The sequence below is a fragment of the Malania oleifera genome, chromosome 11, assembly GCF_029873635.1.
Source record: "Malania oleifera isolate guangnan ecotype guangnan chromosome 11, ASM2987363v1, whole genome shotgun sequence".
NCBI classification, from domain to species: Eukaryota; Viridiplantae; Streptophyta; class Magnoliopsida; order Santalales; family Ximeniaceae; genus Malania; species Malania oleifera.
The window spans coordinates 34,682,974-34,707,698 of record NC_080427.1 but is presented as its reverse complement, the minus strand read 5'-3'; the positions used below and the strand labels follow the sequence as shown (position 1 = coordinate 34,707,698).

Here is a 24,725-nt window from a genome sequence, read left to right as displayed (position 1 = left end):
GGAGGATCGTCGCCGGGATCCCTAAATCACGTTAATCAGTTGATTCGGGCTGATTTCGGGCCAAAAATCAAAGAGAGAGAAAGTAGAGAGGCCGCAACCCTAAGTGCGTGAGAGAGAGAGAGAGAGAGAGAGATTTAATTTCTTTTAAAAAAATGACCTCCAATGCTATATATAGTTGGTTGTACTCAGATGAAACCGTCGGTGGTTTGGTTTTTAACCAAACTCTTTTTCACTTATTTACCCTTACCTAGTCGCGATAACTTAAAATCGTCGATAGTTTTCTGAGCTCAACCAAAATTGTCGATGGTTTGACCTTGTACCAAACCAATTCCTCATTTTCTTACCTATTTTTATTATTATCATTTTTCTAGGTCTCTACATATTCCCTGATATGACCTTTTCCTTTATACCTCATTGAAACAATACTAGCTAAAAGGTTGCTTGTTTGAGCCTTTTCGTTTTTTGCAAAATGTTCTTGTACTTCCTCAAGGAATATCTTAGCATTATCCTCATCGGACATTGCGCCCTTGAATGCTTTTGGAACAGAGCGTTTCATGATCTTTAGGCTCATGCGATTACAACGCTCCCACCTCTCCAAGTCCCTCTTCATTTAAGCGGTACTTGTATCCGTAAGGGTGGAAGGCTGTCTGTAGCGCAAGATCTATATCCATACAGCCTAGAACAATCATGACGTTTTCCTTCCAATTCTTAAAGTTGGAGCCGTTAAGCATCGGAATGGAATTTATGTTGGCAGAAATTGTAGTAACAGATGCAGTAACCGAATGCAAAATAAAAAACCAAACAACATGCTTAGTCATAATATAAAAGTCATTAGATTCCTAAATTAGTTCCATATATACATGACAAGTATATTAACAAATAAAAGTGGGCCCTATCTGAAGATACCTAGTACAACATTAATATTCTATCTTTGGACAGAAATATTAACTTAGTGGTATCCTTTATGCAATGATCAAATACTTACAATAAGTCGTGTCAAACAACAAGCATTTCTATGGACTAACTTATTATTCACATGGATAACCCAACAATTGTAACGTATTTATCACCGCAAGTATGCAAGTTATTTGGCCTAACAATGACCTTCTTTTGGGCCTATCATTACTCGCACAAATAACACACATATGTCCCAAATGTTTCAATATAAATGCATGTACATAATAGAGGTTACTTTGACAACTTATTACTTCAATATACTTATACTGAAACAGTATGCATACACAAATTACATCAAAAAGAGAAATTTTTTTTTTTTTCATATGCCAGACCATGGATAATTTATTAACATTTCAGAATAATGTTTTTGCTTTCTTAAACTTATGTCAATGCATTTTATATCCATACAAGCAGCAAAAGTGCTTTAAACATGCTAATCATAACATTTAAGATTACCCATGAAATTACCACATTTGACTCCAACCTTCTTTATATATTTTTTTTTTCAGTGTTCAATTTCTTGTACATTTGTTTCTCCTAATTGGTTGTTTTGTTTTATTTGATTCCAATCTCACCACATATCAAAAGTCATTTTCCAAAAATTATAAAATTGTTATATTGACGAGGCAGCTTGTTATGTGTGAGATTCATTTTATAGCAGATTTTCTTCAATGTTAGTGTCGCTGTCCCACCGGAAATCAAATCATAACACTACAGCAAATCCCATCATTGAATAAAGCATTTCATATAAGTTCAGGACTCTCCTGGTACAAAAAAATTGAGAATCGTTTTTTTTTTTTCCAAACTAATTACAGTACAACAACACACAAGTCCGCGCGCCCATGTGTAAATCCAAATCTGCCTAGCACAAATAGTGCCATAGGTCCATAATCATCACAGGCGACAATACAAAATTTAACCAAATATATTAACCATGCACACCACCAAAATTGATTTTATGAAAAATTGATCCTTTTAGTCTAGGTTTTTTTTAAACTTTATCATGCCAAATCTAGATCTAGGGTTTTAATACAATCAATATAATTCCTAAATCAGATCATGCACAATTTCTTAATCAACAACATGATTAGGCTCTGATACCACTTGTTGGGAATAATTTTAATCCATAAATCTAACAACCCAAGATCATCATGTTATTTAATTAAAAAAACTAAAAGAGGAATAAATACCTGGATCCATATTAAATGCGAAATAAATACCTAGATCCATAGATGTGTCTGATTTAATTGTCAAACAGCTTTTAGCAGAAAGTTTTGATCTTTCATAGTCAAATCTCTAAGTGTCTCACTTGTGTTTTTCTCTTTAGATTGGGAAAAAAATAACGTGAAAACTATTTCTGATTTGACTTATGAACCACAACCTTATTATCTTTTCTTTAAATACTTGGTTAATTTTAGAAGTCCATCAGTATTAAATTAACTTAGTATTGAACTTTTACACATTGTAAACCCATACCCAATAGATGTTAAAATAATCCAGTAAAATAATTGTTCTTAAATATGTGAACCCACAATAGGAAATTAAAATTTCCTAACACTAAGGAGATCGTGGAGGTTATAAGGATGGTTTGGACTCCAACTAATGGAGGAGCCTTCCATAAAACAAACTCGTGAGATCAATGGGTCAAAGTGAATGAAACCTTACTGGAGTTGGACCCAAGACCGTTATACTATGCTTTATAAATTATCCAATAACCTTTTGATTTTCATAATGATTAGTAAAAGGGATCTTTAAGAGTGGTGCAACTAACATAAACCCTCTGCAATGCTAGGCCAGTTTCATTAAAATAGTGCATTAGCCCCTTTGAATAAGCATGTAAAAAGGAAGTATTGTATGAGGAGAAGTAAGAAAGTTGTGGAGACCCTAGGAGGCTATTCTCTATAAACCTCATACACTCATTACCTCATACACTCATTCTTAAGGACTAGCATTTAGTCGGTTTGATTAATTAACCAAATTAATAAAAAAATTTCAGTTAAAAAATCTCATTAATTGAATTGACTGAAATTTCATATTTAACTAAACTCAAAATCGATCAAACATAATTTTGATTAAATTGGTTAACCGATTTAATATTTAAATATATATATAAAATATTAATTTTTAATATATATAAGATATAAATAATATATATTATATATAAAAAATAAATAAAACTTTAGTATATGTATAATAAATAAAATATTTTAATATATGATATATATAATTATTTATTATTAATTTATACTATTTGGTTAATTTGGTTAATCAAACCGAAAATTGAAATTTAATAAAAACAAAAATTGAATTAAACCAAATAAAATTTTAACCAAAAGGAATTAATCGAATTTATTCGATTAATTTAATTAATTTGATTTTAATTAAATTATGTCACTGTTTGGTAGATTGACACGTGGTTCCATAAGATGGAAAAAGATAACAATTAGGGCCAATGGAACGGTCTAGGAAGTTTTTTTTTTTACCCAACCTAACCAAGCAATTTTAGTGGGAGTAAATCCACGTCAACCAAGAGATTCCCTGTTTCCTGACAAATTGAAAGAGCTCGCCTAATGAAAATAGTAGCCATGCATGGCTTTCGGCAAAAGATAGAAGTTGTACGAGGAAAAATTCTTCTACAAGAAATTGACCTTGACCTTGATCTTTCGATTCAGTTATATTTTAGAAACTGAAATTAAAATCGAATATCGAAAAACTAAATCGCTAATTTCGGTCCGATTTTTAGTATGTAAAATCAATTTTTTCGAATAAGATAATTCATTTTATAGTTACTTGTTACTTAAAATTTAATTGAAATAATTATATGAGTTTAAAAATATAATTAAAGTAAAGATGTCCATAAAGCTTTTAAAAATAAAATAAATAATAAAAGTTATTTATGAAATATTTTTACTAAATTTTTTTTTCTTTTGGATTACGCATCGGGTATCTACCTGTCCGTTTTACGTTCCACGTGACTAATCCTGCGTCCCTTGAAGTTGATCCCACAACTCGAAAGGGAGGGTAAATTCAGGAATCCAGGGACGGAAATGAACCTGGGGGGTTTGAACACCTGATCTCGTGAAAGGCACTCCCGCAGTCCGTACTATCACCTGAACCACATCCTGAGGGTATTTTTTACTAATTTTCATCATGCATGAAGTGAATCTTGAAATATAATATTTAAAAGGAAAAATCATTATTATAATCTTTATTTATTTGATAATATTTTTATTTATTTATCTTGTACTTTTGTCATTTTAATTGTATTTCTTAAACTGTCCTTTGGTTCAATAACAAAAACGTGCATTTATTTAATTAAAATTAAAATTTATTTTAGCTTTACAAATATCAATTATAGGTTATTAATATAGGTTATTAGCTTGTAATTTTTTATTTCCATATTCATATTTTTAAATTATTATTTAATTTAAGGACAAAAGCAAATATTCTTTTAATCAAAGTTTTATTCTATTTTAAATTTTCAATTATTAACCAAATAAGTAACTAATTTAACATTTTTAGTTTTTATTTTTAATTTTAAATATTTTTTTAAAATTTTAATTTTCATAATTTTGGTATCAGTGTCTTAATTTTTTTTGAAATGTCTAATTCATATAATGTTCTTTGATCTTTCATAAAAAAATCGCTATTTTATTTAGTATACATCCCAGAATCTCAATTTTTCAATGGCAATTTCGTAATAATATAGACATTGGGCACCAAATATATGGGCCTCTTCCCTATAAGTCTCCGCTCAGTTTTACCAAACAAAGGAACGAAAACCCTCGCTCTGAAAAAATGTCAGGATATCCCCAACGTCCTCCGGGCTACGGTTACGGCGGTGCTCCACCAGCGCAGCCCTATGCGGCATCCCCATACGGCGCACCCCCGCCGGGACAACCCTATGGTGCACCCCCCCCGGGACAACCCTATGGCGCACCCCCACCGGGACAATCCTATGGCGCACCCCCACCGGGACAACCCTATGGCGCACCCCCGCCGGGACAATCCTATGGCTCGCCATCGGCACCGTACGCGGGGGGCCCCACTCCACCCAGCGTCAAACCCCCGAAGGATCAGAGCCACGGCCACGGCGGGTACCCACCGACGGCGGCACCCTACGGTAGCCCTTTTGGGTCGCTCATGCCGTCGGCGTTCCCGCCCGGAACCGATCCGAGCGTGGTGGCGTGCTTCCAGATCGCGGACCAGGACGGGAGCGGGTTGATAGACGATAAGGAGTTGCAGAGGGCGCTGTCTTCGTACAATCAGAGCTTTAATCTTCGTACTGTTCATCTTCTCATGTATCTCTTCACGAACACCAACACTAGGAAGATCGGTGAGCTCTCTCTCTCTCTTTCTACGGATTGCAGTGCGCATGTTAGTAGGTAGATTTACTTGTTGCTAGGTTGCGCTAGGGGTGGATATGCCCCCGTCTCTGGCGATTGTTGTGGCGGTGGACGGAATTCCGGCTGGACGTAGTCTTTTTTTTTTTTGACAGAAAAGCCCTTGGAAGTGTGTGATTTTACATTTGGCCATTGAACGCGTGGACCGAGTAATTTTGACGCGTTTCGGAGTTCACATTTTTTATGCAAGTCTTGTGGCCTAATGATCCAATTTAGCGGGACCCGCTTATCATTGCATTTCATTGGATCTGGACCGTCCGATCAACTGATATCGGCATTTAAAATAAAATAAAATTTATGTAAAAAATTATTTTAATTGAAATAATTATAGAATAGCAGAAACGTTTTAAAGATTACTTAGAGGGTCTAAAAAAATAATTTTGAATTTTAATAATTGAATTTTATGAATTGTTTTGTTTGGAAACAGGGCCAAAGGAATTCACAGACGTGTTTTACAGCCTTCAAAGTTGGCGGGTAATGCTCAAATTCTGAAATCAGATTCCCCTCATCATATATATCGCTTTGTTTTGGCTTTGATTTTGATTTATTAATTGCCGGTGGCGTAGACGATATTCGAGAAATTCGACAGGGACAGAAGTGGGAAGATCGACGCATCGGAGCTGCGAGAGGCGCTCTTGAGTCTAGGGTTTGCAGTGTCCCCTGCCGTCTTGGACTTGCTAGTCTCCAAATTCGATAAAACCGGCGGCAACTCGAAGGCCATCGAATACGATAACTTCATCGAGTATGTTTTCCTTTCATTGAATATTTCTTAACAAAAATGTTTATATTTTATTATATTAATAGGTTTCTAAGTATAATCCTTTATGTTTGGGGGGGGGGGGGGGGTGTAAAATGGTAAATGCAGGTGCTGCCTGACGGTGAAGGGGCTGACGGAGAAGTTCAAGGAGAAGGACACGAAGTACTCGGGGTCCGCCACGTTCACGTACGAAGCTTTCATGTTGACTGTTTTGCCCTTCCTCATTGCATAGCATCAGCTGGAGAAATAAAGATGTGGCCAGTTTGTTTAAGAAGAAGCTATGAACGAGTGATTGAGGCTTTTATGAACGAGTAATGGAGGCTATGATGGTGGGCATGACTCGTTTAACTGAATTATTTATTATCCCTGAATCGTCAATCAAATTGAAGTTGCTATAAACAATATGTTTTCATAATAATTATTTATAAATTTTAAAATTTTAAAATAAAAATTTGAGGATGGATCTTAGATAAATACAATTTAAATTTTTTTCTTCAAATATTTTTCTCAACTAATGTGTTTTTATTGGCGCTTGCAATGATTTATCAGAGAGATTTGTGATTTTTTAGCTCAAATAAATTATTGTTTATCTCAATCGATACCTTCAGATTTAATTTATGCTCCACTCCACCAAATATTTGCTCAATTTTGAATGTCTTTGGGGTTTCAACTTTATTTCTTCCCCCAATTTGGCATTAAAGAAGCAGAAGAAGGTTTGAGGTTTTCCTTTGGAGGGTAAAGATTTTCCATGGATGATTTGGATTCGCATTTGTAAGCTTAATGAGAAAAGTACTCGGGATATCAAAGCATATTTACAAGAATTTTGATTCGAAAACAGAAAGAAAACAAAAACAAGAAGGAAACTCGATGTTCACTATATTTTCTTTCTAGTTATTTTAATATAGTTAAAAATTAAGAAAAATTAAATGTACATGGTATGTAAAATCATATTTTTATTCATTAATTTACTATATATATATTTATATATATATATTTTTTTTCCTTACTTTTTTTAATGACTAAACATGAAAAGTAATTTTTTTCATATTTTCTTTTCCTTTTCTTTTTCTTAAGATTTTTTAAGTTCTAAACAAGGTCTTGGGAATTCATAAACGTGGTTACATGGAATTCCTACTAATGTAAGATTGCCTCCATAATTAAGGATAGCAATGGATTTGGCCAAGATGATTAACAATAGATATAACATTTTTTAAAATAGCTATACATATTTCTCCCAATATGAGAAATATTATTTTAATTGAGCAAGTAAAATTTGGACAAAGCATAATACAAACATTCCTTCATTATATGACAAGGCAATTCAAAAAATGATTGATACGCTAGAGAAAATTGCCTTATGAGAGGCAAGATATCAAACTCAACAAGTAAATTATGTGGCTCTTGTTCGAAAATAATAGACTACTTTTCAACTGTCCAATTCTAATGCAAACCTACTAGAAAGCAAGCTCATCACTTATTATAAAAGGGCCTTGAGCTAATTAGGATAAAATTTGAGATAGGTTTCTTCTTCAGGAAATTCACAATATTAGGAAACTCCTAAGTTGTTTTGGGCAACCACTCTATATTTTTTTTTAGATTGCCAAGAACTCATTTTTGTTTGAAGGAAATATTGCCAACTCTAATATGATAACAACTATTAGCATGTCAAGAGAATTAGTTTCACGTCTCGACTTTTACGATGTCGCTCACTTAGAGTAACGAATTGTCGGCTCTGATACCACTTGTCCGGACGAGTCCATAGGTGGGCTTAATACATATAGGTGAACACCAACTTGACCCAAACGTTTAAGTCTATTGGATCTTGAGTCCAACCATGTATATAAGAACCCATCATCCACTCAAATTTTTCAATGTGGGACAAACTCTCAAGTGGAATTTTCAATAATCTTCCCCTCACTTGTGAGTTCCAACTGCTCCCATTTGAACAGAAACCGTCCCCCTTATGGGAGTAAGCTCAATTCCCCAATAGTTACTCAAGTGGGCCTTACCACTGATGCCTTACATGTCTCGGATTGCATTCCATTACACATGCCCCCGAATCAATTCTACCTCTCACGTCTTGACCCTATTCGGATCCATCCGAAGTCTAGATGATCCTTATTGGTTTTAGTCACACACTTGGTCTACCAACTGTTAGCATGTTAAAAGAATTATTTTCACGCTTCGACTTTTACGATGTTGCTCACTCAGCGTTGCAAACCGTTGGCTTTGATACCACTTGTTAACAACGAATGAGCCCATGGATGAGCTTGATACACATGGATAAACACCAACTTGATCCAAAAGTTTAAACTTATTGGATTTTGGGTCCAACCATGTATATAAGCATCCATCATCTACTCAAAATTTTTAATGTGGGACAAACTCTCAAGTGGAATTCTCAATAATCTTCCTCTCACTTGTGAGTTTCAACTGTTGCCCCTTGAATAGAAATCGTCCCCCTCATGGGAGTAAGCTCAATTCCCCAATAGTTACTCAAGTGGGCCTTAACACTGGCGCCTTATGTGTCTCGAATTGCATTCTATTATACGTGCTCCTGAACTAATCCTACCTCTCACATCTTGACCCTATTCGGATCCATTTAAAGCATAGATGATCCTTATTGGCTTCAGTCACACACTTGGTCCACCAATTGTTAGCACGTCAGGAGAATGAGTTTCACGTTTTGACTTTTATGATGTGGCTCACTCAAAGTTACAAATCGTTGGCTTTGATACCACTTGTTAACACTGAAGAAGCCCATGGGTGGGCTTGATACACATGGATAAACACCAACTTGATCCAAAAGTTTAAACCTTTTGGATCTTGGGTTCAATCATGTATATTAGCACCCATCATCCACTCAAATTTTTCAATATGGGATAAACTCACAAGTGAAATTCTTAACACTTAGGGACCAAACCTTTTGTATTCCTATATGGAGATTAAGCAAGTTATACCTTCCTTTTTGGATTTCTCTTATGATCGATGATTATCTCCTAGATCCATAAGTATTATGTGATTAATTGTTCAAGACTTGAGAGCCATTTTCGTTGGTATATTATTTTGATGAATTTTTTGATTGTGGTAAGGTTGGTTAGCCAATTTTCTTAGCTCGGTGATATATATGGTGCTTACTTCCCACTAACAAAAAACATCAAGTTGATTTTGATATGCATTTGTAATGCCCCTTATTACTTCTTTTGCTTTACTATGGCTTATTCTTGCCCTTTCATGTCTTTTATGCCCCCGCCAACATAATTTGTGCAGTTCATCCTAAGAATTTGAGCGCACTTCCATTTCTAATTTAAACTGTTAACAAAAAAAAATAATAATAATAATTATCTAAATCACAAGTCAAAAGCTTTAATACAAAATCATGACAAAAGAAAAATCTCAAATCATCTAATCAAAATTACAATTCTAGTTTTTCATTTAAATGAACACTATCAAGCTTATTGATAAGGATGGTACTTGGTTACAAGTATATTTCTTCCAACATAAGACAGATATTTGGCTACCCCAAACTTAAAAAACAAAGGCAAAAAAAAAAAAAAAAAAGACCGACCAAAGAGAAAACCTAGACAATAGCTTAATTCCCTTTAGGAGTATAACAAAATTGGTCTATCGCCCACTTGTTGAGTTGGCCTTGCATTTGCTTCATATCCCTGAAAAGTGGTAAACGAGCATAATTTAACTTAGAATTAAATGGCGACAATGTCGTGTTTGAGACTTCAGTCTTTGAAACTTGAAATTCATGTTAATTAATTTTTAAGAAATTCAATATACAATATATTTTGCCAAATGTACATAAATCCAATTCTAGGTTCAAACTCCAAGTTTCCAAACACAAAAAAAAATATATCATCGAGTTCAAAAATACTTTTATTATTTGATTTTAAAACTTGGCGTGGGCAAATAATGGCGAAAGCGATTTTATAGTTTATATAAGTTCAATGTGAGCACTCAACAATCTAGTTGAAACATGAACATTAATCACTCGGAAGAAGTTTCCAACTTCCTAAAGAATGCAACTTATTAGCCAATCGTCAAAGATTAATCTAAAAATAATTTCATTATGAAATTATTAATATTGAAATTACTTGGGGAAACACTTACATCATGAACAGCTTCTCTTAATAGCCTCACTTGTTCCCTTGAAACAGTCCTCACCTACAAAAAGCAAAGGGTTTGTTAGTGTGGTCTGAAGGATATCAATGGCATGAACAAGGGGCAAAGCCTCCAACCTTTTTTACTATTGTCCAAACAACACCTTCAGTGCATGGGGGAATTGTAAGAGCACTAATATATTGATAATATTTTCTGCTCCCAAACCTAATATCCCCAGGGTTTACGATACTCAGGTCATTTTCTTCTTTTGCTACGAAATTCTCATTGCTGATTGAATACATGTGATGAATCATCTGCGAAAGAAAATAAAAGGATTAAGAAAAAAAATATTATTGTTCCTTAGTAAGGATTAATGTACTCAACTTACAATAACTAGAGGTGTATTCGAGTCGAATTGATTCGACATAGTAAAATACTTGAACTCGATTGGCTTCGAAAATGTTAAGCTCGAAACTCGACTTGAATCTAATCGATTACATAATTGTAAAACTCAAACTCGACTCGCCTATAAGTTCATAAAACTCAAGTTCGATTCGATTATAAATTGGAAACTGGACTCGAGTATTATTACTGAGCTTGAACTCGACTTGGTAAAATATTCGAGTAGCTCGAACTCGAGTAGAGCCAAGTCAAGTTGAATTAGAGGATGAGTCGAGTCCAAATAGCTTGCAAGTAAATTTGACTCACTTACACCCCTAACAATAATTATATATGCTTAAATGCTTTGCTTATGTGTATATGTGTGTGTGTGTGTTTGTGTGTGTGTTTCTCATTATGTACATGTCTATAATCGAATAAACAAATTTAATGCAATACAACTCAAAATAAACCATCTCAATACCCCTTTAATAAAATGATTGGGTCGACCATATTTGTAGATAATTCCAACAATAGCTATTTTCTCATCGGAGCTCTTATGAACAAGGTTGAGCTCCATATTGTATCTGCAATAAAATAAAATATGAATGTAAAAAATAATTATTGAAATTAGGAATAGCTTCCCAAGAGGGGGGGGGGTGAATTGGTTTTTAAAAATCTCTTTTAATTTCTTTTAAGAATCCTTAACTTCTTTAAACACTTAACCAATTCTTTAACTTGTTTGTTTAATTTCACCAATTACACAAGAACTTAGTTCTTTTATCCAATCAATAACACAATTAAACAACCAATCAATTAAACACAATCTTCAAACCAAACAATCAATTTATTTGTCAAGTACAAGTTAAACATCAAACAACCAAACCAAGATATAAGGTATTCAGCACTTTGGTAATATAAGATCTTGAGATTGTTTGTTTGTTTATATAAGCCCCATGATTATGAATTTGAAAACCTTGTGAAGAATGTAATTTAATATTCAACAATCCTTTCAGAAACACAATAAAGCTTTTGTAGTCAGCCCTAGATATAAATTTTAATCAAGCCTTGTATATATGGATTTGCTTAATATGATGTTCAATACAACATTCAATCTCTCTTTCCAAATATTCAAAACTCAAATAAACTTTTAGTTAATTTATCTTTGAGTGTTTAACCAAGAAACGTACTCCCGTATGGTTTCCGCAAAATATGGTTTCACCAACGTACTCCCTTTCGGTTTCCGCAACCCAAATCAAAATTAATCTTTAAGTTTACTTGATTTCCAAACATGCGTAGTATATTTGATTTTCAATTTAAATCATCCACGCAATTTAAATATGTACTGAAAATAAAGAATAGGGAAAGAGAGAGTGAGACGGAGATTTTTACGAGATTCGGCTTATACCTAGCCTACGTCCTCACCTTTGGCAAACCACCAAAGGATTCACTAAACCTGTTCTGTTGATGGGTGGAACAAAACCGATTACAACATTCCTTGGTTAAGGCTAGAGCCTACCTTCTCCAAACGATATTCTCTCGTTCGGTCACTCCTTACATAGACTAGAGTCCGCCTCTTTAAGCAATATCCCCTTACTTAGCCAACGATCCAAACACCTTAGAATGTCAATGAACTACAAGAAACACAAGATAAAATCTGCGTATGAGTATACTCTCTCAAAGAGCAAGTTAGTACAATTTCAGTATTATATACTTCAATATAAAATATCAATAGGAAATAGAATGAAACTCAAGTGTAGAATTCACCAATATCCTTCTTAGAAGAGGATTAGCAGTAGGAATTCAAAGGAAGAAGGATCAGCACTTCAGAATTCTCAGCAAAAGAATTTTTCAATGAGTGAGCAAGAGAATTTAGGAAGAACAAGAGTACTTTCAGCTCCTCAAAACAGATTTTTCAATTCTTTTAATTTTTATTTGTTTTGAAAAACCATGTATTTATAGGCTTTCAAACTTGCAAAAGTTTTCTTAAAGAATTTCTCTATTTATTAGAATATTTAAGGTTCAAACGGCTATAATTTAAAACATTAGAATTTTAAAAATTTGTCCGTTGAACAGTTTTTAAATGTCTGACAGTAGTGACCCCATTTCAGTGTTTTGACCATAACTTTTTTTGTATAACTTAAAATTAGGTGTTCTTGGTGTCAAAAGAAAGCTAAGAGAAAATCCTACAACTTTCATGTTTACCACTCTTTAAAATAATGAGTGTTTAATAGAGACAAATTCACCTCAATGCGGCTGTATAAAAATTGACAGCATTTGGAAAAAAAAACTCTTTTTGGTGCTCTTTATTCCAAAAATGATTCTAACTTTTTTAAAATAATTTTTGACCTTATAAAAATATTATTCAGGTATTTTAAAAAGTATTTAGGTCTAAGAAGTTAACCTAAGAGTTTCAAAATATTTCAAACGATATTTTAAACATTAAAACACTTACATGAGACTTATAAAATATTAACATTCTAAGTTCTTGAGTCTTCATGCTTTGTCCTTGGATTGAATCCATCTTTTCTTCAAGCTTCCATATTCTTTAAGCTTTCTTACTTTGCCTTTCTTTGGATCTTTTGACTTTAATATGCCTTGGCTTTCAACAACTTATTCATGTCCTCATGTTCTTCAACAAGTAATTCATGTCTTGGCTCATTTAAACTTCATTTGATCGTTGTGAGTACTTTGACCTTGCTTCCATCATATTTGATCCTTGTGGGTACTTAGACCTTACTTTCACATATATGAACCCTGAAATATCATTACTCACACAAATACATTAAATTTCACTTGTTTGTTAGCATCAAAACAAGATAACAAGATTTTAAGCCTTGTAAGGCCAACAATTATATTTATATATGTTGGGTTACAACTCAAATTTAGAATAATTTATTCACTTAAAGTTTGTTATAAGCTGGAGGTTTTGTGCAAAGGGCGACAGAGCCTGAAGGGCCTCTAAACAAGGACATAGTGTAATTATAGTGAGTTTTGATTTTGTAAACCCACTCGCATCCCAGAGCATGTTTGCCAGTTGGCAAGTCCACGAGATCCCATGTGATACCCCATGGATGAAAGACTTAAAAGATTAGATGTTACTACTCATATCAACAAGGTGCACCTTTCTTTTCGAAAGTTTTCTCATAAGAACTTTACGGTTAAGCGTGCTTGCCTTGGAGCAATATTGGAATGGGTGACCACTTGGGAAGTTTTCTCAAGAAGTGTGTGAGTGAGGACAAAAGACACTGAAAAGGACACGTGTTGGTTTGTGGGGCCTGTCATTAGTCTGATAAGGCTCGCCCCCCCTGTTGTCTGGTCTAGGTGGAGGAGGAGAGACGTAGTGCTCCCTGGCAGACCCAAGTTGGGGCGTTACAAATGGTATCAGAGCCAACACCCAGCCGGAAGTGTGATGAGATTCACATCGCCTGGATTTGGAAATGTGGGTTCGCAACGAGGACGTTACGCTCTATAAGTGGGGGAGAATGTGATACCCCATGGAAGAAAGACTTAAAAGATTAGATGTTATTACTCATATCAACAAGGTGCACCTTTCTTTTCGGGAGCTTTCCCATAAGAACTTCACAGTTAAGAGTGCTTGCCTTGGAGCAATGTTGAGATGGGTGACCACCTGAGAAGTTTCTTAGGAAGTGTGTGAGTGAGGACAAAACACACTGAAAAGGACACGTGTTGGTTTGTGGGACCAGTCATTAGTCTGATAAGGCTCGCCCCCCTGTTGTCTGGTCCAGGTGGAGGAGGAGAGATGTAGTGCTCCCTGGCGGACCCAGGTTGGGGCGTTACATCCCAAGTATGAGTGTTTTCAAGTGCCTATAGTTCCTCATCCATTGCTTTCTGCCAAAGAGGGAAGTTGGAGGTTTTGTGCAAAGGGCGACGAAGCCTGAAGGGCCTCTAAACAAGGACATGGTGTAATTATATTGTTATATGAGAGCATTTTGGGATTTTTATGTAAGAGCTACATATCCGCAGTCTTGTAGCTAAAGGTTGAAACCCTAAGATAGTTCCATTGATGAGATGGTTGAAAGCAAGTGAATTTTTGTGTTGCTTTTTTTTTTCCCCTAGTTTTTTTATTCAATTTTTCTGTGTGTGCATAGTTATACGATGAGAGATGCAGAAAAAGAAAGAGAAAAGAGAGAGAGAGAGAGAGAGAGAGAGAGAGAATCAAACAGACAAACCTTGTTCCATTGACAATGTGCTCTACAGGTGAATGCCAATGACACTGTATTAGTTTGTAATTTGTCCCATTTATATTTATTTTTCCTGCATCTCCTTTCCACACCACCTAACAAAGCAACAATTTTAAACGACAAAATTATCCATAAAATGACATATGATTTTAGTTTGCAACACACGGTAGCATACAAAAATATATAAGTTATCAACACCAATTTACAAGATTAATATTAATTATGAAGATTTCATCCCTTGTGTTGCATCTTCATATAGACCATTAATGCATAAAATAAAAACATTGGCGTAGATAATGATCAAATATTTATGATCTTTGTTTAATTATTCACCCACACGACCAAATTTAATTGGGGTTCATATATGCACACATTGATTGTGTTGAAGTTAATAAATTTTAGATGAAGTAGCTAGGTTTATAATGAACAATATGAGCGAGTGACCATAATAGATGAGTCCTCAAAGATTGTTTAAGTAATAAACTAAATGCTCTTCTTATTAAATTAATATTAAGATTCGAGTCTTGAGGGTTTCAATTTCTGATTTGAATACTTTAAGCGGAGAAAGGTAAAGGAAGGAAACCTATTATTCCAATCAATTAATCAAGTGTCGGAAGTATCATGAATACCATTATTTCAAAACAAAAAAAAAATTATGAACAAGTAGTAAAACGAAGCACAGACATGATATATGGGAGCTTACTGCAATATCATGTCCTTAATTTTTTATTACTGCTGGAGCTGCGCTGTAATCCCTTTTTAATTTTCCCAAGTTAGGAAAAACATGTACCCTTGTGTTAAAGAGATCAATGGGAGATTGCATCTCTCCATCATTACACACTCGCCAATGTGGATCAATCTCACCGCATCTCTCTGGTCCTTTGCCACTTCCATCCATATAAGAAAATGAACTTTCATCCTCTGCATTCGAACAATTTAAACATTGAAAAATCACATTAAAGCAGTAATCTAAAGGAAGTCAAAAGATTATGGACGTGCAAACACTTCAGCCAATGTGTTTGTACATTTTTGTTTTCTCTAACAGAGATTGAATGATGCCTTAACTAGTTCAAAGTTGAGATTGAGTTTGTCTCTATTGAGAATTTCACTTGTGAGCTTTTCCCATATTGGAAAATTAGAGTGGATGATGGAGACTTATATACATGGTTGGACCCAAGACCCAATAAGCTTAAACTTTTGGGTCAAGTTGGTGTTCACACATGTGTATCAAGCTCTCCCATGGGCTCCTCTGGCCCTAACAAGTGGTATCAGAGCCGACGGTTTGTAAGTCTGGGTAAGCGATATCGTAAAAAGTCGAAACGTGAAGCTAATTCTCCTGACGTGCTAACAGTTGGAGGACCAAGTGTGTGGACGAAGCCAATAAGGTTCATCTAGGCTGAGGATGGATCTGAATAGGGTTAAGACGTGAGAGGTAAGGTTGGTTCGAAAGCACGTGGAATACAATCTGAAGCATGTAAGATGTTAGTGGTAAGACCCACTTGAGCAGCTGTTGGAGAATTGGGCTTACTCCCAGAAGGGAGACAATTTTCATTCAAGGGGGAGCAGTTGGAACTCGCAAGTGAGGGGGAGATTGTTGAGAATTCCACTTGTGAGCTTGCCCCATATTGGAAAATTAAAGTGGATGATGGGGGCTTATATACATGGTTGGACTCAAGACCCAATAGGCTTAAGCTTTTAGGTCAAGTTGGTGTTCACTCATGTGTATCAAGTCTACCCATGGGCTCCTCTAGTCCTAATAGTCTCAAGCTGAATTTATTGATGATCCAAAAAATCAAACAATAAAAAACTAAAATGCAGATTAACTTATCATATGGGTTATCTTGAAAGCAACATTAAATAGATTAAATACATTGCAAAATAAGAGAGAGAGAGAGAGAGAGAGAGAGAGAGAGAGAGAGAGAGCATACCTACTTCAGAGTGAGTAGAAGCTGAGCAGATGGAGGGTGGAGAGAGAAGAAGAGAGATGAGGAGGAGGAGAGAGAGAGACAATGACTGAGAAAGGATTGAAGTAAAGGGGCCACTGGCGAGTCGTGCCATGCACCCTCCTCCTTAAATGGATTTTATAGAAGTTTTTTGAGAAATTATTAAGTATACAATGGGTTCGCCTTATGCTAAGATATTTTTTTTTCATATTTAATTTTGTCGGTGCATGAAACACACAAACACAAGAAATCTTTTTATTTATTATAATTAAGTTTTTAATACTCTATTTGGTAGGAAGAACATAATAGGAATGTGAACAAAATGAAATGGAAAATGGAATTGAGTTTAACTAGGAATAGGATAATTATTTCCATTCTATATTTGATTAAAGATATGTAGTGACAATGGATACATTTTAATACTCATAATATTCTCATATTTGGTATAGGTGTGGCAAAATCAGTCAAGTTTGATCGGATCATAAATGGTTGAGACTTCATGGGTTGGGTTCGAATTGTCCCCATTTACGTACAAATGGATGAATAAATCATAAACCCAAGCGTACCCAATTAATAAATCGGTTATAAATGAGTACCCATTAACTACCCGTTAAGAAATGTATAATATATTTATTTTAATTTTTTCTTTAAAATTTCAATAAATAAGAGTTAAGTTTTTTTTTTTTTAAAACAACACTCTTTCTCATTAATAACTTAACATTTGTGAGTTCATGACACTTATTTATTATTTATTTTATTTTTCTCCTTTTTTTTTTTTTTGAAAAAGTGCTTTGAAATTTTAATAGTAGCACTTACAACCTATTTATAATTTTTTTTCTAAATATTTCAAAAAATGTAGTTGTATAACTTGTATTTTATTTCTATATTTTATAAAAAATATATGATACATCATATATGCATCAAATATCATAATTTATACATATATAGAGAGTTTAATATCTTTTTATAAAAAGCTAAACATGTGACCTGACGGGCACTCAACTTGAATCTAGCTAATGTGTTATTAATTGGGTCAGGTTCAAGTTGACCCATTTATAAATGGGTCACTGTAACGACCCGAATAATAATGAGATTTAAATAATAAGAAGGAAGGGAAATGGAAACCAGAAACAGAAGGAGGCAGTCGACGATGTAACGTCCCTCAATTTCTTAACATAAAATATCACATAATAAATAAAATGGTTAACCCGAACCCGTGGGTAGCGGGGACACCTGTCAAACACAGCGAAAAACCTAGCAGCAGTAAACATAAAAATCTCAAACATCCAATCATAAAACATAATACCAGAGCTTTCTATAACATTATGTTACTGTATTACTATACATCCTCATATACATCCAAATATCTCTAGGGTCAAACACAAAATAATTCTAACCCTAGTACAAAATCTTACCCTCCTCACGGGGTAATCTCACTAATCTCAACGGCGGCCTTGACCCGCCGGTCTCTTAGGGACTCCTGAAAAATGTAATAATATTGGGGGTGAGACACTTCTCAGTAAGGGAAAATAAACTAAATACAGTTGTGTGGCAACATGAATATTTAATGCATTTGTACGTATACAGTACATTTCATAATTCTATAAACATAATCATATCGTACTGGGTAAACATATATTTTCACATCTGTTAACAAATCATATCACACATAAAATCATCTGTTATAACTGTAGTACTGAAAACAAACCCAGGATGACTAGCTAGCTGGTGTCATGTATTACCCCCCATGACGGGTTGTGCAGCCCGAAGGCAGGACCCGACAATGGCTGGCCGACCACTGCCGAATCAAATATGTCTGTAAGTACGATGAGCCCGCCACACCCTGGTCCGGACTGCCAGGTGGACGTCCACACTCTACTGAAAGCCACATCGACTATCCATCTCCCATCCCCTCGTGGGACGGTAGCACTAATAAGGCCTCGTGCCAAAATGAACCCATAGCTACGGTACCGAGCTCCTGGTCTGAACTAAACTAACATCCTGGTTATGAAAACATATAATACATTATCATATATAACATCATTACGGCCTCGTGCCGAAAACATAGATACGGCCTCGCGCCGAAATCATACTTATGGCCTCGCGCCAAAATCATAGTAAATATGGCCTCGCGCCAATAATATAATTACGGCCTCGTGCCGATAGCATAAATACGGCCTCGTGCCGATAACATAAATACATGGCCTCACGCCAAAAACATAGATACGGCCTCGTGCCGATAACATAAATATATGGCCTCGCGCCAAAATTGTTTCAGGTATATATATATACTGAAAATACATCATTTATCACAACATAACTCATATTTCCATAAATGCTTGGTTCGTAAAATCTTTCACATCATAATACATTTCACATAAAATAATATTCATGCCACACATATGCTGTTAAAAGTCATACTTCATATTCTAAAAATGTGAATTATTTACATCTCATACATACATATACATTTTAATCATCATAGCAGTATTTTTCCCAATCGTACATTTCATGCGTAATACACAATATAACATATGCTTTTCTGAAAATAAATTTACTCATAATCAATAATAATTTGTATGAAAAATTACTGCTTTAGTTTATTCCCTTACCTGACTATTGAGAAATTCCTTAGAACCCAAAATTTCACGCCCTTGGCGCCCGAAATCTAATTCCTGCAATTTACATTTTTCCCCAAATTTATTAATCTATTTCTCCAAAATAATACTCATCTAGCCTTCCTTAGGCTCCATATACCTCAAATTAATATTTAAACTATTATTTAATATCCCTACTTAATTTTTCAAATTTTGCCTGCGGGTCCCAAAATTACACCCGCAGCGCTCACCCGAGCCCTAAATTTCAGAAATCCTATTTCAGTCGCAGATGCTTAATATTTTGGCATTTCTAAATTAATGCTAATTAATTAAAAATAAGCCCCTTAATAATCGCCGCACCCCAAATTTGGAGTTTTGGCCCAACACCCCCAAGAGAATTCCGTCCCACTAGACTTGTAGAGAATCATCCCTAGATTCTCGTGGTGGTGTCCGTTCGTCAATTGGGCTTATATTTTGCAAGAAATTAAAGAAAAAGGGGGAAATGGCTTACCCTAGGGAATATGCCTACGCCGCTCCTACCATCGATCCGCTCTAGTAGAAATGACGGCAGCAGCGAATGGAGTCCAGTGGTATCTTCGGATTTTCGATCGGGCGAAAATTCGTCGCAAAATCGAGGAGAGAGGGAGAGAGAATGAGAGGAGAGAGAGAGAGAGCTCAGAGAGTTACAGAGAAAGAAAAGAAAAGAAAAGAAAAGAACAGAATGGAGAAGAAGAAAGGTGGGGGGGGCGTGAATCATATTTGAGAAGTCACCTGAAGCTTCTTTGAAGCTTCAGGTGATTATAATAATAATAATAATAATAATAATATATTTAATTAATATTAATAATAATATATTTTATTAATAAAATAAAAATAAATTTTAATTAATTATTTTTTTTCTTTTTCTTTTAAAATCTGATTAATTAATTAATTAATATTTTTTTTTAATTTTTTAATTTAATTTTTTTTAAAAAAATTTTTTAAAATTTTTTTTTTTTTTTGAAATCAATCCGCCAATCTTTTATTTATCTTTTTGGGATTTTTACAGGCGACATTGCATTGTGGAAGGAAAAATAAAAAGGGGATCATCAGGGCTTCGTCGACGAATCCCTTGTATTCGTCGACGAAGGCTTAAGAAAATTCGTCAACGAAGACTGAATTTTTTTAACGAGGACTGAATTTCATCGATGAAATTACTGAAGGATTTGTCAACGAATGACGTGGCTCATCGATGAAATCTCCTGTCTATAAATAGAAAAATCCAGATTTTATCTTCACTATTAAGCAAGTTTCCTTCTCTCTCTCTCTCTCTCCTCTTCGATTCTCTCTCTTTTTTTCGTCGATTTCGAGCCAGATCTTCGCCGGATCGACAATCCGAAGTCATCATGACGCTCCTGGGGAAGTTCTCTCCAAATCTGCCGGAGCAGATCGTTGGTGAAAGTGAGGTGGAAACCATTCCAAATCCAGGGTAAGGCTTTTTACTCAATATTTGGATTTGTAATAGTTGTAAAAAGTGTTATATGCTTAGAAATATTGAACTTTAATTCTGGGCAATGTTGTTTCTAGGGTATTGAGTGGGGAACCCTGCGTGCGGGACAGATTTTCTTAGGGGCTTTTCAGGAGTCGGGTAAGAGGATAAACTAAGTTAGTTTTGTTTTGAGAAAATGCATGTATATGTATATATAGCATCTGGTTTCATAAAAATAAATATATTTATATATATGATTTATATTTGCAAAATACTGTGAAAATGATCATATGTGGAATATGTGAAAATCCATTTGTGTGGCATGAGTAAAAAGTTATGAAATACTATTTTCTGGGAATGTGGATATGGATTTTTATGATGGAAAACCGGCTTACGGGCCGAGCTTTTTGTGTGATTTGCCGACATAAGGGCCGTGCTATGTGGATGTGATTTGCTAGCATACAGGCTGTGCTATGATTTGCCGGCGTAAGGGTTGTGTTATGTGACCGTGATTTGCCAGCATACGGGTTGTGCTATGATTTGCCGGCGTACGGGCCGAGCTATGATAAAATGTGTAATACCGCCGTACGGGCCGATGATTTTCATGATATACGTATATATGCAAAATGATATGATTAATGTGAAAATTAATGATATGAGATATCCATGTATCACGATTTTAGTATATGTATATGATATCAGAACCTGATTGGTTTGGTTTAAGCTAGCACTTGCACGGTACTGTTGCTATGTGTCCATGATCTTCGTGATCATGATATTTGTGTTAACGCTGCTGTACGAAGTGGTGTGAGATTAGATGGTCGATGTGGCTTTTAAGAAGTGTGTGTGATCGCCCCTGGTGTACGGGCCAGGTCGGGCAGGCCCATCGGACTTACAGACTGTATGTTTGACTTGGCAATGGTCGGCCAACCATTGTCAGGTCCCGCCTTCGGGCCACACAACCCAGTCATGTGGGGGTAATACATGACAACAACCAGCTAACCTACCAGGATTGTTTTTATGTTATTATTACTATATGTGACGAGATATGTTTATGAAAATGTAATATGTTCTGCCATGATTTGATATATACATGTTTTCCGAGATTTGACAAAACAGTTATCGAATATGTTATGTATGGTATATGTACAACACAGAATACTCATGTTGCCACACACTAGTATTAGTTTATTTCCCTTACTGAGAGGTGTCTCACCCCTAAATCTTAATAACTTTTCAGGAGCCCTAGATAGGAGAGCGGGAAAAGCCCTACTGATATAGTATTGTTTATCTGCCCTTTTTGAAGGGTAAGTTTTTGTAGGGACAGTTAGATTTTGTGGAGAATGTCCCTAAATCTGATTTTTGCGATATATATACTGAGATATAGTGATTGTAGTAACTCTGGTGTTGTAATGCATGTTATGATGAGATGTATATGATTATATGTTTTCTGCTGCTTAAGTTTTTGCTATATATTCTGTTATATCCCTGGTACCCACGGGTCTAGGTGGATATTTTGATTGGTTTGACCAAACCCCCAATTCATCAATTAGTCCAATCAGTTTGATCGACTTGACTAGTTTGACTGGGTTGAACCGGTCCTCTTTTATTTATTTTTCAAAAAATATATTTTTATTTACAATAACTCATAAAAATTATTAAAAATTCATAAAAAATAGCAACAATTATAGTAAAATCATAAAAAATTATTAAAAAAAATTAACAAGATTTTTCAGAGTTTTTAAATTCAAAAAAGGGAAAAAATAGAAATAAAAAATCATAAGGATGAAGAAAATTTAAGAAAATTCTTTCAAAATCTTTACAAACTATAGAAAAATACAAAAAAAAAAAAAAGAGAAAATTAAAGGAAATTTTAATGACCTATTTTGCTTGTTTTAACATTTTTCAGTACTTTTTGACTTTTTTGTGGTTTTCATTGTATGATTTTGCATGATGCATGAGTGTGCGACTGTTTCCTTTATGCATGTGTGCGCTTGTGTGTGCGCACACCCTATGAGAAGGAATTCAATGAAACGAGGTTATATGGTCCTTAACCATTCCTTGAGGGGTGGAAAATCTAACATAATCATTGTGTGACTTGTTCGTTGGTGATTCTATTAGACACTTTGATTTATATATATAATTTTCATGTATATTTTGCATGTATATTCTATGAGTGCATTTTTTAGCTTGTATGTTTTGATTGTCTAATTTACTTATATGTTACTTAGCTTATTTGCTTGTGTACCTCTTGTATTCTTGCATGCATTGAGGTGTCATTTTGAAATGAGTTTTCATAATGAACTTTCCTTTGATCTTGAGGGTTATATCTTCACATGCCTTTAAGAATTAGAGGTGAAGGGAGTTTGGGTCTTTTGCAAGGCCTCTTAATATTTAAAGATCATGTAAATCATACATTTAATCTAAAGAAAACTCATTGAGTAATTAATCCTAATAGGGGAGTTTTGGGTTGTGTCTTCGCATGCCTTTGGGGATCCTTAGGTGAGGGTAGTTTCTATCTTTTACAGAGCTATCCAATATTTAATGGTTTGGTAATTGAATAAAACAAAGAAAAAATCTGAGTCTTGATCGACTAGTTTCACATAGAATATTTGGCTAATTAGGTACTGTTTATTAGACATATATTGTCCACATCCTCTTTGTCCGCCTCAGCCTCCTCCTTTGGATTCAGTATATCTAGATCCTCTTCCACGAGATCCTCGACCTTGCGCTTGTCCTCGGTGCGACATCCCCCCTTGGTCATGTCTCCCATTAGTCAAAGATAGTTTTGAATGTAGGATTTGTTGCAATGACTTACCGTCACTTTTTCTGTTCACCTTCTTCTTGTGAGCTTGCAAAGATCTTACAAGTTCTTCTATAGACATGGTCTCCAAATCTTTCGTTTCTTCTAGTGTAACGGCTATGTAGTCAAATTTTGGATCCAAAGATCGCAAAATTTTCTCACATACCCTTATGTCTATGGATTCTCTCCCTTTCTGTTCAACTGGTTATAGACAACCATTACCGGAGTATAGTACTCGACAATGGACTCAGATGACTTCATTTGCAAGGATTCAAATTCACCTCATAGAACTTGGAGGCGTCCTCTTCATTTTGTCAGCTCCTTTTTATGTCCAGTGGAGAGTATAGCAAACTAAGGTGATGATTTCAAAGGTGGCCTCATCAAGGCCCTGGTAGATTATGGACTTGGCTTTGCAATCCCTTTTTCGATCGACGCGAAGGGTCTTTCCTTGAGTTTTAGACATAGACATTTTGAATTCTTTTGATGGGGCTTCTTAGTACCCATCTTCAACGATGTCCATGACATCCGGAACACCTAGTAGAGCTCTCATTTGAATGCACCAGTTGTCATAGTTGTCTTTTGTCAACTTTGGAATGACCGCTTGTGCAGCACCGTTCGCCATCGAGTTTGATATATATCAAAATAGAATAATGGGGATGGATTTTGGAAAATCTAATGCCATCGGCGTGTTCATAAGGTTAAAAATCTTTAGGAACTGATTTTAGGAAGCAAATAATCGGTCTAAATAACACTGAACCGACTAAAAAAACATTCTAGACCGGTTTGTGCCAGCCGGTTTTTCTTAATGGTAGATAAACGACCTTAGTTAACACCATTAGGCCACGTGGCGCCTTTTGGACAAGCCGCGTGTCGTGACGATCTGTAGATATGGACGCGGGTAGAGTTGTTCTCACGGGTCTTTGGTCCAGGTTGCTGGTTTCTGGGCTGGGTCGCGAATCGGGTTGCGGGTTTTCGGGACGGGTCACGTCAGTCGAGTGAAGAAGATGTGTGCCAACACGTTAGGCGCATGACCTTGTTGGTCAACACTCACGTCGGCACGTGCAGTGCGTGCCGATAATGCAGTATCAGCTGTCGGCGCGTGTG

At 35.2% G+C, this 24,725-nt stretch overlaps 1 protein-coding gene and 1 pseudogene across 1 annotated transcript; one reads left to right on the top strand and one right to left on the bottom strand.

Moving 5' to 3' along the window:
- Positions 1-4,608: 4,608 nt before the first annotated feature.
- Positions 4,609-6,568, top strand: LOC131143466 (calcium-binding protein CBP-like). The gene is made up of 4 exons (XM_058091785.1): positions 4,609-5,293; positions 5,788-5,834; positions 5,927-6,102; positions 6,226-6,568. Exons 1-4 carry the CDS (start codon positions 4,756-4,758, stop codon positions 6,347-6,349), a joined length of 885 nt encoding a protein of 294 aa, XP_057947768.1. The 5' UTR covers positions 4,609-4,755; the 3' UTR covers positions 6,350-6,568.
- Positions 6,569-9,719: 3,151 nt separating this feature from the next.
- Positions 9,720-23,582, bottom strand: LOC131167463 (alpha carbonic anhydrase 4-like; annotated as a pseudogene).
- Positions 23,583-24,725: the final 1,143 nt, after the last annotated feature.

Bases quoted from the DNA above. Each gene is read 5' to 3' on its own strand.
- LOC131143466 (XM_058091785.1), top strand. From the start codon at position 4,756: ATGTCAGGATATCCCCAACGTCCTCCGGGCTACGGTTACGGCGGTGCT. The intron at 5,835-5,926 runs GTAATGCTCAAA...CCGGTGGCGTAG, and splicing joins ACAGCCTTCAAAGTTGGCGG to ACGATATTCGAGAAATTCGA. The intron at 6,103-6,225 runs GTATGTTTTCCT...TGGTAAATGCAG, and splicing joins GAATACGATAACTTCATCGA to GTGCTGCCTGACGGTGAAGG.